The sequence below is a fragment of the Apteryx mantelli genome, chromosome 4, assembly GCF_036417845.1.
Source record: "Apteryx mantelli isolate bAptMan1 chromosome 4, bAptMan1.hap1, whole genome shotgun sequence".
Taxonomy (NCBI): Eukaryota; Metazoa; Chordata; class Aves; order Apterygiformes; family Apterygidae; genus Apteryx; species Apteryx mantelli.
Genome location: NC_089981.1, coordinates 40,612,394 through 40,628,580, shown reverse-complemented (window position 1 = coordinate 40,628,580; position 16,187 = coordinate 40,612,394). Strand labels below are relative to the sequence as shown.

The 16,187-nt window shown below is 43.8% G+C and overlaps 1 protein-coding gene across 1 annotated transcript; it reads left to right on the top strand.

The window, feature by feature from the left end:
- Positions 1-7,681: 7,681 nt before the first annotated feature.
- COMMD9 (COMM domain containing 9) lies at positions 7,682-14,573 on the top strand. Its single transcript, XM_067296303.1, has 6 exons — positions 7,682-7,774; positions 7,856-7,981; positions 8,497-8,636; positions 9,372-9,406; positions 12,627-12,730; positions 13,592-14,573. Exons 1-6 carry the CDS (start codon positions 7,724-7,726, stop codon positions 13,730-13,732), a joined length of 597 nt encoding a protein of 198 aa, XP_067152404.1. The 5' UTR covers positions 7,682-7,723; the 3' UTR covers positions 13,733-14,573.
- The last annotated feature ends 1,614 nt before the right edge of the window (positions 14,574-16,187 follow it).

Genomic DNA, 16,187 nt, shown 5'->3' with positions numbered 1-16,187 from the left:
TTGTATTACTGTCACTGGCAACTTTAAAAATAATCACTACTACCTGGAAAGCACTACAGCAAGATAGTGCTTTTTTCTTTAGTGTAGTTGTTATAGCTGGAAAATATGGACAAGATTTAGTTCACACAACTTCAGGACATTTGCGTGTGGGATGCTTGAGTTGTAGGCCTACCTGACTCCTACCCTGCAATGCTCTCAGCAGGGATTGACCATTGTGTCTACAGTATTTAGAGGCCTGCTGGTATCTACCCATAACTGCCTCATGTCCAGTGCCTGCATTTAGTAAGCTGGAAAGGGCTGAAGCAAGTATCAGAAGCAGCTAAAGCATCTACCATTTAGAAACAGGTCTTTATGATCTTGGGGTTTCTTTATACTTCTGAGATTGTGTTAGAGTAGCTACATTAACACAGAGGCTTTCTCACAACATATAATAATTTTTTCTGCTTTCATTAGTCACTCAGGTCCCTGAACATCTTAACAAGGAAAATATTTTTCTTTCAATGCAGCTGGATCTACATCAAGTGTTTTGCCAGTACAGCTAAGCTGGTTAGAGGGCATGGTGTCTGCTTATTTTAGCCAATAGTGTTTGCTGGCAAAGTTTCATAGTTCAAGCCAAATCTTCCTGATTTAGGAGGCTATTACAGCTTCTCTAAGTTCATCATTATTTCTATGACTAATAAGTCCTTAGGAATCTACATTTCCTGTTCAAGTCACAGCCTTTCAGCATCTAAAAAAAGGATCATTCAAACCAGCTGGCAGTTTAAGTAGCCAGTGGTTTTTTGCTGTCATATTTTGTTCCATCCATTTTGCAGGCATTTATCTCCCATGCTTTGAATGGAAAGTGAATCCTCCTTTTCTGCTTAGTTTATACTGAGGTGGTCATCACCTTGAGGTCAGCCAGGATGCGCTTGGTTCTAGGAATGCTTTTTGAGTTAGGTGCCAAGACACTTGCTATTGTCTTATACTCGAGGGCATAGCCTAGGTTAGTTTTTAATCATATTTAAAATTGAAAGGGGCTGCTTTAACAGATGTTGAAAGTTTTAAAATTGTCTACAAGGTTTTGTCAGCATAGCAGTGTTGCCTAGGAGCATGAAAAAAAAAAAAATCATAGGTCTGCTGGCAATACCTCCAGCTTGGATGAGAGGCTGCCAACCAGCTGAGTGATACTGTCAGCCTGCAGGAAGGTAACCCCTGGCTAGGAAAAACGCCTCTGCCCTGGGCACTCTGCATCTCCAGCAGAGGGCTCTGCCAACATACTTAAGAGAACACGGGTTTTCTAGTCTGAGGATTAAAATCCTGGATTTTAACCTTTTAGTCTTGCTCATGGTCTGCAGTTTCTCTCTGCCCTTAGGCACAAAAACCACAGAGGACTGTTGTAATCTCTGGTAACAGACACTTGTGCAGTGGGTGAGGTGGAATAAACTGAGAGACCATATCTTCTGAAAAGCTCATTTTAACTGGAGCAAAAGGTATGAGAACAAGAACATACAAGTTATATTTGTGCTAGTAAATTAAACATGCCCTGCACTGTTTTCTGGTGCTGAGACCAGCTGGCAGGGAATGGCATCAGCTGTTCAGGTCTCAGCCTCTTAGAGAGGATTGTCACATGCATGCCCTTTGGGGTTGCTTTCCAGCCCATGCTAACTCCTGACCCACACCCTCGAGCTGTTTGGGAGAGTGACTGTGAGTGGAAACCATGCCAAGAATAGTATGAACAATTTAACTGTGAAAGCCTTGGGAATGTTCTCTTGCACTGTGTACTAGTGTAGATGCAACCAGATATTTAGGGGGAAAATTGCCCTTCTGGTAGTATATCTAAGCAAGTTTCCCAAAAACAACAACAACAACAAAAATCCAAAGACCTCCTGCTCTAGACCTGGCATGGAAAGGCTGACATATCCATGATATGTAAGCTAGTATAAATGTGACTTTAGAAAGCTGGAGACATTTCAGGAAAGTCCTGTTTGGAGAATATGACTACAAGCACGCAGCCAGTACTAGTAAGCCCAAGTTTGCATGCACGCTCAGTGAAGATTTCTTTCCTATTATTTGTGCTTGTTTGTTGCCAAAGAAACACCATTAAAACAACAACAACAAAAAAAAACAAATAATGCAAAAGTAACTAAGGCAAAGAAGTCTCTTGTGCTTTCTCTCGCTCTCTCTCTAAACCAGAACCACCTATTACGCACGTATGGCAAGAGAACAGCTTCGCTCTTTCCTGCAGCAGGGAAATTATCCACGCGCAGCAGGGTGCGGTTACCCAGCACAGCCCTGCCTTGCACCAGAAAGCCTGTAAAGAAGAGACCATTGTTCTGCCACAGATGCTCCAGCATAGGCTACGCTGCACGGAAAAGCATAATGGTTCTTCCCACTAAATCTTTACTATCCCAGGGATTTCTTTCTCAGGGTGCCTCACACAGCCAAAGTGAGCTAGAACTGTGTGCTTCTTTCCCTAGAGTGTAAAAGGTTAAAGTTTTCCAGCCTAGAATTGTAAGGAAGCTAAATTTATTCCTCTTTTACTTCTTAAGGCAAATAAAGACCGTCTGGAACAGATTTTGATAAGTTATTTGCTTGCTTTTTTAGCCTTATTTTTTACCTTGGATAAATTACGAACAGCAAGACTGACTTTTTCCTCAGAATATATTGCCTCTCAGATATATTTATTTTGGGCTCTCGCTTTAGTTGCTGGACTATAACAAAGATGACATTTTTGCAAACTGTTTATCTGTCAATGGAGTTATATAACTGTATAAAAAAATATGAAGCCATGTCTTAAACTAACTTACTGAAATGCTGCCATCCAGCTTTCCATCTCTTGATTTTTGTCTTGTGGCTCCATGGAATTTTTTCTTTCATCACAGCTGATTTCTGTACAAGAAAAATGTTTCATATATGAAATACACACAGTACTCCCCTTACTTCCTCCCTCTTTTTCTTTAGAAAAAAGGGTTTCAGGCTCTCTCCATCAAAAAAGGAGAAGGGTATACAGAACATTTCCCTCCTGCTCTTTTGCAAGTAGGGAGAAGTTTAAATCCCTCAGAGTCCAGCAGAGAGTGCTGTACATACACCCAAAACCAAGGGAATTCCATACAGCTGTTCATTGCCATGTGCAATTATCCACATTGTCCTCACAGCTACAGGAATTAGCGAGGCCATTGAGACTCTTATGACCATAGCCATTATCTTTCTGCATGGACTGCCATCTACTAGCCAGGTAACAGTAGAAACAGAAAACTAGGATAACTTGCTATCTCAAGTGAAAAGGCAAATGAAGAACTTTTCTCCTACTTCAAGCCTTAAGAGGTCTCCAACTCCCACCAGAAACCTCCCATCCACTCCAGGGAATTCATTCCTTCTCACCTCACTTTGCTTCTCATTCAAGTGATTCCCAGTGTCACTGGTCCTCTCTCCCCATATGAAGTACCAGTTCTGAGGCTTTCTTTGCAGGGCTGCAAACAGACCGTTTAAGAAAACAGAATAGCAAGTATATACCCCCATACACCCATATACCCACATCCTCATGTCTGGGAAATCCTGAATTCAGGAAGTTAGCAGCAGCATTTAAAAGTCTCACAGTTTTGAGATTGTTCAACTACCCAGTCCCCTGAAAGATAGGGAAGTGTTATTGTCCCTGTTTTTCTAAATGGACATATCTGCACAACTTCAGGGAGGATAATTTGCATAGATACCCAGGCTGGCTCAACCAAGAGAGCTCCAGGTGTCAATACTATTGCAGTATCACCCAGGCCTAGATGCAGGCAAATCTGCCCTAGTGGGAGGCAGCGTTTAGTTATGAGACTGGATGACACCTCTTGAAATCCAAACTAATATCTGCACATAGCACTGTGCAGATGCATCAGCAGGCTCAGAGCTCTCAGCCTGGGTCCCACTAGGTGGTGTAGACATGAAATCATGAGCAAAAGGGGCTGGGAGAAGACCTAGGAGGTCATCCAGTCTATCTCATTCAAGTTATTTTTTCAAGCTCAGAGAGAAATACCTGTGGCACAGCAGCTAAATGGTGTTTCTCAGAAGTTCCTGATAAGCACACTAATCACAGCACCAGCCTTCCTTACACGATGTGGTCTCACCCTCCATCCTTTATTGCATCAGGAAATCTGATTTTGGAGGTCTGGACCTTGATGCCAGCTACAGACAGTACCAAAGAAGGAAAAACAAAAGGTAAAGAAAAGAACAAAAAGTTTACTCACATTCAGATAAAGCATTTTTACTAAGCGCTTTTGTTGGCTTTTGACCACCCATGAGCTATAACCTGAGCATTTCGATTTTGATATTAAATCAAACATGTTATTATTTCCTCATAATGAGAAGGTTCCCGCAGCGAGGAAATGGCAACAATAGGAGGTGGACTGGAGTATGAATCCAATATGATGCCAGCTGTTTTTACTGGCAGGCAATATCTTTATTCTGAATATGTGACTCATAAGTAAATGCTCTCTCTCGCTACATGTGCTTTCACATCAATGATAGTTATCTATCCCCCCTTTGCATCTCTCCTCCTATTTGTCTCACAAAGTTATTTTGTACAATTAGCTCCTTAACCTAGGCATGCATTAATCTGATTTTTATGCAAGGCAAATCTTTATCCAGAGGAAAGTAATGTCATTGTTTCTACAGAAAAGTCCTCTCAAAAGGCAATGATCCTCTTCCCCAGATGGATGTGGCATTTCAAAAGCTTTACTGGTCAGAAAAATTCTGCTTATCTCCTTAGAAAATGATAGTCTTATTGGTTTAGGAACAAAACAAGCAGACAGATTATAAGAGGTTGCTCAAGTGAGGAATTACAATATTAAGCAACATCCTGTCTTCTGTCCCTGTATTTCCTTTAAGTTTACTGGCCCAGAGATAGTAATACAATGTTGCTCTTTTTTAGTGTTTTCATTCTATTTATGTTTACACAATCTCTAAGCTCACTGCTGATGTTAAAAAATGTCAACACAGGACTTTATGTTACATGGGAAGTAACACTGTCTTCCTGTCACGCAGGTGACAAAAGTGACTTACCTTGGTTTGTTCAAAGGCAGAAGCAGAGTCAGGACATAGATCCCCATTTCCTGGCTCTTAAATCCTGGCCTCTAACCATTACTCCATTTTTTCCTTTGGGATGCTATTGTTTAGCTCATTAACTCTGCAAACCTCACATTTTGGGGAAAAAAATTAGGATGCCACATCCCTTCCCTTCACCTCCTGATCTATTCCAATGTGTAGTTTACAGATACTGCCATATTTGTGTGGAAAAAGATACCTGTGGCATTGAGACCATTGCCAAATATTTCAGATACTTCCCCTTGAGAAGGAACAGACAATGTCACAACTTCTGTAATCTGATCCTGCATAGCTGGTTTTCCTTTTCTCATCAGACTATTGAGTGGTATAGTAAGATTACCTGCATAAGCAATTGGTATCCACGAGACTCACTGCCCACTCAGTCCTGCCATGCAAATTCAGCAGCACATCAGTTCTCCCAGGAAGGCCTCTCCATTAAGATGACTCCATGCGGCTGACCCTCAACTTTACATAACATACTGTCTACACTAGGTTAAACTTATTGGTTACACAATGCTAAAGAAAGCAGCACAAATATATTGCAGCTCTCTGAACTGATCAATCACACTAATTAATTTCAAGAGGCCAGAGATGGTAAACTCATACCCTGGAATAGTTCCCCCCAGAGCCTCATTTCCTGTTGCTCATGAAAAATGATAGAAAATAAAATCCTCTCCCTTTGGATTCTTCTGCCCTTGAAAGGTTCCCAGCATGTGAAAGTGAATTCAGTTCCTCTACAAGCGGAAGCCCTTTTTCCTGTCAGACTTGTGGAGCCCAATGCAAATAACATTTGCACATTTGCATTTCTTACCATGTATTATTCTACTTACAAGAGAACAATGCAAATGAAAATGAAGATGGGGGTGTTTTGGCAGAAGTGATGATGGGGAAAGCCCATAGATTACACAGAAGCCCTGGTACCAGATGTGCTGTGAATTACCCAAGACAAAGAAGAGACTGTTTCTCTCTCAGAAAGAGGATTTATTTAAATATCTTTTACAAAGTGAAAAACACACACAGTTTGCTAAGGTAATGGTCCATATCATTGCAGCAATGCCATGATAAATCCTTTGCCTTCAGGTCCCACTAGCTGAAAATAAAGAGGGCTTAGTACTAAATTCTGCATCCAAAGTAGATATTTGCACTGACAGTAAAAAAAGTGATTAAATCAGAGCAGGAGAGGCAGGCTAGAGCTTGCTCTTATCCCAGCTATGCCACTGTTGACTCTGGTTATGACAGCACTGTCAGGGAACCAGGCTCTGAGCCCATTCACAATCCCAGTTCATGGGACATTTATGTGGTTTATATACTAGCACATTTTCCAGAGCGAACTTAGGCCAAACATTCTCACACACTTGCAGAACAGAGGCTGGTACCTTTAGTGCAAGTTCTTGCTCCTGTGAGCTGAACAACAGTTGGCTGCAGGTGAGCCTTCATGCTGCATAATGCAGTCCAGCTACCCACCCCAAGTGCTGTCTTCATATTGAGCATGGAGTAGATGCTTCAAATTCAGAGTGTAATTGGGCTGCAGCCAGCAGTCGGGATGGAAACGAATGGGTCACGAAGCTTGCTGTACTTATGTTGCATTTCAACGTCATTCCTAATCTTGTGGAGTGTGACCACCGGCAGGTTGCTTGAAATCCGTGCCTCATTTTGCTCTTCAGTAAATTAACAAGATGCAAAGGACATGTTTGTCAGATGTTGAATCACTTCAGCTATTTCAAAAGGTTTTCGCACAGGATTGATACTTACAGGTCTGTTGAGCTTTATGGAGGAAAGACACTAAACTGGTGCAAAACATTATCCTGCATTTCAGCTCCAGTGACATGTACAGTGCGTTGTTTTATGGCCATGGGGCTAAAGTTTAAATACTCTAAAACACCAGCATCTCCTTACGCAGCTGGTACAGTGCCTTCCCGCAGCCACGCTCCTTGAGCGGAAGGCTGGCGGCCGGTGACACCCCGTGACACCTCCCGTGGGGCTGAGGGGCAGCAGTGGCAGTGGTGCCCCCCACTCCGCTGCGTCCCCTGCAGCCTCCCCAGCTGCTGCTCTGCCTCCTGCGCACACCAAGCCAGGCTCTGTGCTGTAGGAGGCAGCAGTTAAAAAGGAGGCTGGCAAGGAAGCACGCGGCAGCAGGTTTTTGCTGTTTGGTCTCCAAATTTTGTGTCCTGTATAAAAGCATGCAGGAAATTCAAGTGCTCTTCATGTGAGACCAAGATTTGAGACTAAAAAACGTGAATATGTGTATTTTAGAGGACATCTGGCAACAGTAGCTGTGCTTTCTGAAGGCGGCACGCGGGCGGCAAAGAGGTTGGGGGGGGCAGCAATGGAAAAAGGAAAGTTGACGTTTGGATCTTCTTTTCCCTGAAGTTTTCCTTCCGGGCTTTAGCTCCGCTGTCTGGAGTTACCCCGCTGAGCCGAGGGACGACGCAGACGTGTAGGTAGCGGCTTACCCCTGCGGGGACGCTCGCTCGCTCCCTCTTACCGTGCACAGCCGCGTAAAACTCCGCGTCTGGCCGCGGGCGAAGCGCGGGCCCCGCGGAGCGGCTCCGCCACGTACCCGCGCACGGTCCCGGCCCCAGGCGGCGGGACTACAGCGCCCGGCGTGCCCGGCGGCGCGCCGCGACATGGCGCCGGCCGCGTCAGCTGACGGCGCAAGATGGCGGCGCTGCGCGAGGCGGAGTTCGCCGCCCTGCAGGGGCTGCTGAAGGTGAGCGCGGCCGGGGGCGGCGCGGCCGCCGGGGGCGCCGGCCGCGGCCGCGGCTGAGCGCCCCCCGCTTCTATCCGCCAGGCGCCGTCGCGGGACGCCGTGCGGCAGCTGTGCCAGGAGTGCTTCGCCAGCCCGCCCGCCGGCCTCGGCCCGCTCGCCCGGCGCGCCTGCCCCGGCCTCGCCGCCGCTCCCGAGGAGGCCGCGCAGGTAGGGGCCGGGGCCGGGGGTGCGGGTTTGGGGCGCGCCGGGCCCGGGCCGGGGTGGCAGCGGCGGGCGCGGCGCCCCGACCCAGCGCTTGTTCCTGGCGGACGCGCCGGCGCCGAGCTCGCCGGCGCCCGCGACCCGGCCTGGGGCGCAGCCGGCGGGAAGGAGCGGGGTGAGCGGCCGGGCCCCGCTGCGCGCCGGCCCCAGAGCGCGCCGAAGGACCGCCGGTCCTGCTGCCGCTGAAAATAGCGGGTAAAAGAAATCCTTGCCCAGTGATACGACTCGGGGTTTCTAAAGGGAGGCTGGAGTTGAAGCGAAAGCACGCGAGACGCGCGTACGGAGAACGGCGGGGACTGCTGTTCCTTGCACGTGGATGCTGTCGCTCTGTGTTTGGATGTTGAAGCCCTGGATGTGCTGGTCTCGCTGCAGCAGCTGTGTCTCGTCTGGGTGCTGAAGTCACATCCCACGCTATGTAACGCTGTCCAACCCTGCAGAGTCCTTTCCTGTTTCCCCTACAGCTGGTGTCTGCTCTGCACAACCTCACCAGGCATGTGGTGTACCGGGGCTTGACAAAGCCGGAAGATGTTCTCGCTCTCTTTCCAGAAAATTTCCACCAAAACCTGAAAAACCTTTTAACCAAGATTATCTTGGAGAATGTGTGAGTGTTACCCACCTGCCATTTGCTTTCAGTTGGAAAATTAAAGCATACATGGCCGTTTTGATGGATGGCAGCATGCAGTGTTGGTTCTAGGAATTCTGTGCATGCCCTTAGACAGATGAACAAAATCACAAAGGCTGGGATGAGGGGAGTCAGACAAAATATGGCACCTGAGCAGTATGGCAAACAAAATGCAGCAGCGTGTATAGGTTTTCACGAGACTTTAGGAAAGGGTGTGGGCCTGATCCATAAAATGCAACAGTTCATCCTAACAACTCATCTGTGCGGTGGGAAAATGCTTCAGGTGAGAATAGAACTTAAGAGGGCTAGATTTCAGTACTGGAACATCTGATTGTTTAGCCCATTCACTTACCACTGTGGCTCAGGTGCTGAGGCGCTGTATGTGTACCTAAGAGGAGAGCCATTCTGGATACTTGTACCTCTCACTGTTTGGTAGCCAGTTACTTTGATAATACCAGGGAGAAGGGTACACATCATCAGTGAGTTGCGCCTACAGAAGAACCAATAGATGATTTATTTATTTTTGGCCACCAGTTTGCCCTACCTGTGACAGCCTTTCCTCAGCGCTCAGTAGCACAGGCAGTCTCTCTCCCCTTCACTGCTGCAGCCCTGGTGACCATTGCATCAGAGAGAAGCCACCCAAGATGCTTTCCCTACTTCTTTTTTAAGCACTGCTGATGGCATTTATTTTTTTTCTTCTCCGCTTTTTCACAGCTCCGCTTGGAGGAATGAAGCACAAGCAAGTCAGAGTAAGTAGGATCTCACATTTTGATGCAGTTAGTGTTTCTTGAGATCATTTGAGAGAGGTTTGAGTTTAGAAGCATGCATTGCAGCAAGTCTCGCTACAGCATAGCACAGAGATGCCCACATATGCCTTAGATGAAGCTGTATGATTGCGGCATCATAGAGTTTAGCAGAGGCCAATAAGCTTGTATCGAGGTCTGTACTGCTGTGTTAAATTGTTTTCAATCCTCAAGCAATTTCATTTAATACTCAGCCTGTTGCTACGTTGCAGAGTGCTGTGTGGAAATAGCAAATATTTCCCAAACTTTTGAAAGAAGCACTCTGACCTCCTGATTGAGGTCAGTAAGTGATGCCTGTATTCAACAATTATATACTGCAAAGGATACATATGTATTAGGGAATATCTCACCTGGGTGCATCTAGACAGCTCTGTGTATTCCCTTCCTAGAGCCATGAGGAAGTACACTGTATCTATTCATAACCTTTCTCATGTGTGAGGTAATTATGCAATGCTGACTTTAACAATAGCATCACTGGCAGTGACCTGCATCCCAGTTAAGCAATCCAGGCAGCTACACCACTTTGTTTTTTTCCTTATGTTTTCTTCACAGCTGTAACACCTGAAGGCTTACGAGAGAGCAGATATGTAAGAGAGTACTTTGCGGTCTGCATAGATCCTCTTGACCTCTTTCTTAGTTGGCAGAGGAGATAATGCTCAACAGGGTAACAATATGGCACAAAAGACTAGGAAAACCACTTTCCCTCTAAAATCTCTAGAGTATAAATGGTGAAGAGATAGGGTGGGAGAGGAAACTATTGCATAATGCTAAAACAGTACAGCAGTTGCTTATGTTAAACATAGCTCTAGTGTTACCAAGAGACATAATGCTTTTTCCTGTATCCCTAACAGTATCATGCATTAGAGGAAATGAGAGCAAGCATGACACACCAGCTAGGTCTTCATAACCCAGTAGCAAGGCTGCATGTGTGACTCTTGGAACACCACCCAGGAACTCTGCTCCGAAACTTGTGTTCTAGTACTCTTTGGGTGAATATTTAACCCTGTTGCAATAAGATTGCCTTCTGGGAAATGATGGATCATTTTAGTATTATATTCATGAAACATCTGCCATGTGCTACATAGGGGCTGAGGCAATGATTTAAAGAACAGACGTTTCAATTGATTGATCTATATTAACATAAAAATATGGATGGTTTCCTGCCCCTCCCAAGCCACCAGCAATGAATCTTTTCAAATTAACATACAAGACTAAACAGATGCATTTTATGTTGTTGCAAATGCTGCCAAGTGCTGGCCCTGATGGACTATAAATTGGAATTTGATCCAAATGCAAGAGCAAGGCAGCCAATTCTGCACTTTCCGCTGGAGTTCTGCTCAGACTTTCCCCAGATACAAAGAGAAATTTCTGTCAGCATCGGTTAGCAAGCAACTGAGCATCTGGAGTCAGTAGGAAGGATAGCTATCGGATGGGATCAGCCCTTGGGAAGGAAGCTAGGCGCCTTATGATAGACAGACTCCAGATGGGCTGCAGTTGCCTGTTGGGACAGCACTTAGCACTCAACAGAACTTTAGTCTTTGCTTCTTCACCCCCTCTGGTATCCTTAAATAGGTAGCAAATAGCTGCTGTAAACCAAGTTTAATAAGGCTTTGACAAATGCACTCAGTATGATATCTTTGAACCTAGCAGATGCAAACCTGCCAAGCACCACAGCTGAGATTTTAAATTGAGTCTGAGAACCTCCCTATCAATCTTTTATGGGGTTGGACCTATGTTTCTTTCAGACTCCTTTGAAAATTCCTGACTGACATAAACAGGAACAATGTTTCCTTAGGCACCCTGTAGCCATCGGTTCTGACATAGTTTAGGTAGTTAAATGTGTAATGCTGCAAATTCCTTTCTCAAACTCAAAGAATTTGTTATTGTTTCTGTGTCCTTGGTGTGGACTTCTCTTCTACTGAGGGTTTACTCTCTTCCCCAGGAAATTGGATGCTGCACTTCCAAACATTGGAAGTGCAGCTCAGCTCTTAAAAGAAAATGGAGTTGCAAAAGGTGCAAGAGATGCTCTATTTCTTGTAAATGTAACAATTCCAAAATGGGAAATGACATTAAGCATGCCCTGTTAAACTATGCCTTACAACTTTTTTTCTTTATATATATTTTAAATAAGGCATTTACCTTACAGACATTTTCCAAATTCCTGGATTCCAGTGCTAAAATGTGTTTTGTGCATCTTTCCACTGGGCAGTCAGGAGCTCAAGCGTTACCTTTTAACATCTGTTGTTGTAATCCGGTTGCATAGGTAATTATGCTTTCCTCTGTGTTGGAGTTTTAATAGAAAATACCTGTAAATCTGAGATGAGAATATCAATACTGCATCCTTTTCTGGGTTAAAACTGTATTTTCTTTATGAGAGTAGGAATGTTTATTTTGTTCAAACACCAGCAAGAATATCTGTATGCCACTCATCTAAATACCTGCCACAGTTTCACTTGAATATCTTCTTCGTGTTTCTTTTAGTATCTCTCACTAGAAGGTGAAAAACACTGTTGAAAAACGTTATGCTCCTAGGAGCTGATAAAGAGCACTTGCAGTCAGGTCTGTTGGTGCCAAGGTTTTTTGGAAAAACCTTAACCACAGCTTTTATTTTCGGTTTGTATGACACTTAGGGACTCTTCAGGGGTCAAAGTGCAAAGAGCTGCATTAAGTACACACCATCATGAGAGAGAATCCCTGTCTCTTCTCTCTGCAAGAGATAGCTGCATAACCTTCTTGACAGGACAGCCTAGTCAGATCTACTTGCTTTTTAAGAGCATTTCTATGTGGTTTTTCAGTGGTTACAGAACAGAGCAATAAGCACAGTAAGTCCCAGAGCAACTCATGCTGAAATACTGGTTGAATGCTGCAGGCAACAAGGCAAAGAAAGGGGTGAAGAGGTGGAGAAAACATCTTATTGTTCTTTTCCCAGCTGCTTTGTGGACTTAACTGTGCTTGTCTTGCACTGTACCATGCTTACATATGATGATAGGAGAACCCCATTTGTCCTTCCAGTGTCATGAGGAGGTCTTCACAGATTGGCTTATTGCAGGGCAAAAATGGTATGAAATCAGGTGGCAGCATTAGAATTGCCCATTTTCACAGGGTCAGCAGAACCCTGTTAGTGGAGAAGCTGTGCCTAACTGACTCCTGGTTTTCAATCCCTCAGTCTCCCTTCCTCGCCTGGTTGACATGGACTGGAGGGTGGACATCAAGACCTCTTCAGACAGCATCAGCAGAATGGCAGTCCCTACTTGCCTGCTACAGTTGAAGGTAATAACAGTGGCTGCATGGGATACAGGATCAAAATAACTGAGTCTAACACCTGCCTTATGAGTGGCAGCACAAAACAGTTCAGACAGGCATGTGGTGTTTGCATGTTGCCCAACGGGTAAGAACAGAAAGGCGCTGAGCAATTAATGGGCTTTCTCACAGAAGATCTGTGAAATACCGTGGAGCCTGGGAACGAGGTCCCTGGTGAGAGCCATCTTGTTTTAAAGGAGAGGTCTCTTTGCATGAGGAGGAGACAGCATATTTGCCCCTGGTCAAGCAATGTTCTCTGTAGAAAGAAAGACGGCACGTCATGGAGGAGCCATTGGCCTTTACTTCTAAACCACTCAAGGCTTGGTAGCATGCTTAGCTGATTGCATTAGTTGGGAGATGGCTTTTGATTATTAGTAACTTTCTTCACTGGCCACATCTATCATTTGGGGGGCATAACCAAACTTCTCATATTCCATGCAATTCTTGATCCCTCTGAATTAATAAAATTGGATAGGTATGCTCGAAAGAAGGAGGAAGATCTAATTTGCATGTGTGGGATGGGATTAAGTATCGTATGAGGTATCTGCTAAGATGCTTCTGATAGGGATGCGGCTTCCCTGCTGTAAGACTCTTAAGAATTTTCTCTTACTTATTGCTGCATGTGCTTACTTGCACTCTGTCAATGGGAGTGCACTTCACTGGTGAGGGCACGCAGCTTAGGAAATGTGCCCTGGTCTTTCAGGATGGCACTGGACGCCAGATTTGGAACACTTTTCTTAATCCATCCATTAAGCACCGACTTTCCTAGTGGCAGTGGAAAAACATGTGGATGGGTTTTTCATACAACTACCACCTGTATTCTATTTTCAGATTCAGGAAGATGCTGCCTTATGTGGAAATAATCCTGTTGTTTCTGCACTGACTGTAGAAATGAATAAAGAAACCCTGGACACTATGTTAGAAGGGCTGGGAAGGATCCGGGACCAGCTTTCTGCTGTTGCAAACAAATGAATACCAGAGGGCATGAATTTCAGCTGCCAGGAAGGGAAGTATTCTCTCCTCTGCCTACAGCTCTAATAAGTTGCAGCCTAGTGTACTTTGCTTTCTGTCTTAACCAAACAAAATTAAAGAGATTTCTTTTTTAAGTTAATGAAGATAGCTTTTGAAAAGCTAACACTTAAACATGCACTTGGTCTGGTGCCAAAAACTGTTTTCCTAATGTTGTTGAACAAAAACTCTTCTCCATTTCAGAGAAGGATTTAAGGGCTCAGAGTTTGGCTTAATCGCAAGGGTCGTAATGAGAAATAGCAAATAGCTGCAGCCAATGAAGTGAGCACTATTTCCCTGCCCTGAAATTAGGATCTAAAAGGCTCAGCCTGGTTAATGGGCTGCCTTCCAGCATTAGCAGACAAGGAGGGTGCTTCTTTCTGAAACACACGTGTACTGAGGTGCATGCTGGATGTAGCACTCTCTCCCTCTTAACAGAGCACAGCCATGCTGCAGATTGTTATTACAGGATAATGCTTTGAAATAGGGCAATTATGCTACAACGAATTCCCTTCTGATCAGCTTCATAGCACCATTTGCGAAATGACTAGTCTGAACATTTTTAGCAGCGAGTAATTTCCTCCTTCTGTTTGAAAAGAAAAAAGGAGGTTAGATCATTCGTGTTTAGGCTTATTGGACTTTAGGCATTGCCGTCACTGCAAAAAAGACAGGCTGGAAAAGTAAAGAATTGGTGGCCATTGTCTGTGCTGTAGGAAACCCTTCTATGGCAATTGGTGCATACACTTCCCTAAAGTATTCTGTTGTTTGTGTAAGTTTTCATTTAATTAAAGAAATGAACTGCTAATTGATTTTGTAAGTCCTTTTTTTGTCTGGAAGAGATGTTGTCCTGGGCTACCTCAGCCTCTTTGTGATGGTACTTAGTTTCTAGGCTGGTTTAATGGATATTCAGTTTTGTTTCTCAGGAGGGAGTTTTCTGCTCAGGTGGCTTAATCTTCTAAACTCTGTCCATTCTCCATTTAGTAAAGTTTACTAAGGTTTTGTAAAAAGCTCACCTTTTGGAAAAGGCACCAGTTCTGTCCAACATCACAGGTGATGATCGCAATTTAAAAATTTTTAGATATATGTGCATTGAAAGGGTAGAAGTAGTGGGAGAATGAACAAAATGGAGACACATCTTTCTGAGGAGCTTCTGTAAAGCACCAAACAAGAAAGCTGGAGCCAACTGCTTCATTTATGGTAAAGTCCCCCCCCCTTCATAAAGCAGCTGGTTCTCCCTTAACACACATAAAATGGTTGCTTTTGTTTGCAATCGTGAAATCATTCAGGATATGTACATAAATTAGAGCTTTGTTAATTAATTTTATACAACCCCATGCAGGCCAGAACATGTAAATGAAGCCTATGACTAAAAGATACCAGGATTATACAGTTTGCACAACATTGAGATGAGATGTATAACTCGTAATTATAAACAAGTCACTTGGTTAAGGTCTACTAGATGATACTTAGAACTAAGATTGTAATATTTAGTACAGTGTTCAAGGTAAAATGATAAACTTCATATTTAATAGGGAAATCTAAAATGAGAAAATGAATATTCAGGCATCTGTTCCATAAGATTCAAGCTGTGGAAAACATCTGTAACAGAATTCTTCATTTTGAGGAAGTTTTGTTGTCTTTGCAGCATAGCCTTAAAAAATTTCAAATAGTTTATATTGTGCTGTTTATTTTAGAAGGTAAGAATCGATGAGGAGATGAATAATGCATAAAAAAGCACTCGTGCTATTAGAGAAGCTAAAGAAGTCAATATATAGAGGAAATCTTTGAAGCAAGTCTTTAAATTATAGTTAAAATGTTGTAAGGCCTAATTAAATGAATAACTGATAGTTGTATAATGGTTTTGTATGAAAATTCTACGCAACTCTAGAATAGGGCATAATCACCCACTGAGTAAAAAGTATATAACTATTGTGCATTACTTCACTTTTTTTTCAAATGGATGATGGACCAAGCAAACAAGTTGAATAATCCTATGTTGCCATGTAGGAAGTAGAAGGGCTTAGAGCTGAAGAGGCTGTTCCAGTATCAGAGTGGCCCTATCTGCAGAGAGTTAAAAAGTTCTCATGGATAGTGTAGGGAACTTAATAAAGGAGGTTGCCCACTAGGTCAGAGGCATGGCAAACATCTGATGATTTCAAGTAGTATCTTTCAAGTCATTCTACAAGATGATACTGGTATTCTCTAGGCCAAGATTTACGAGGCTATAAGAGCTTTCTTTCAAATCTTTCCCTAAAGTGTGAATCATTTTCTTATTGGCTCTTATCACCTTTGCCAGAAGAAGAACTGAGACTTACTGCTCAGAAAAAGATGTATAAAACAAGAGAGACTGAGTGGGACTGTCATTACTCGACCAGCAAGAGTACCTCATTAAGTGTTCTTAAAACCTACTTACAGAGAC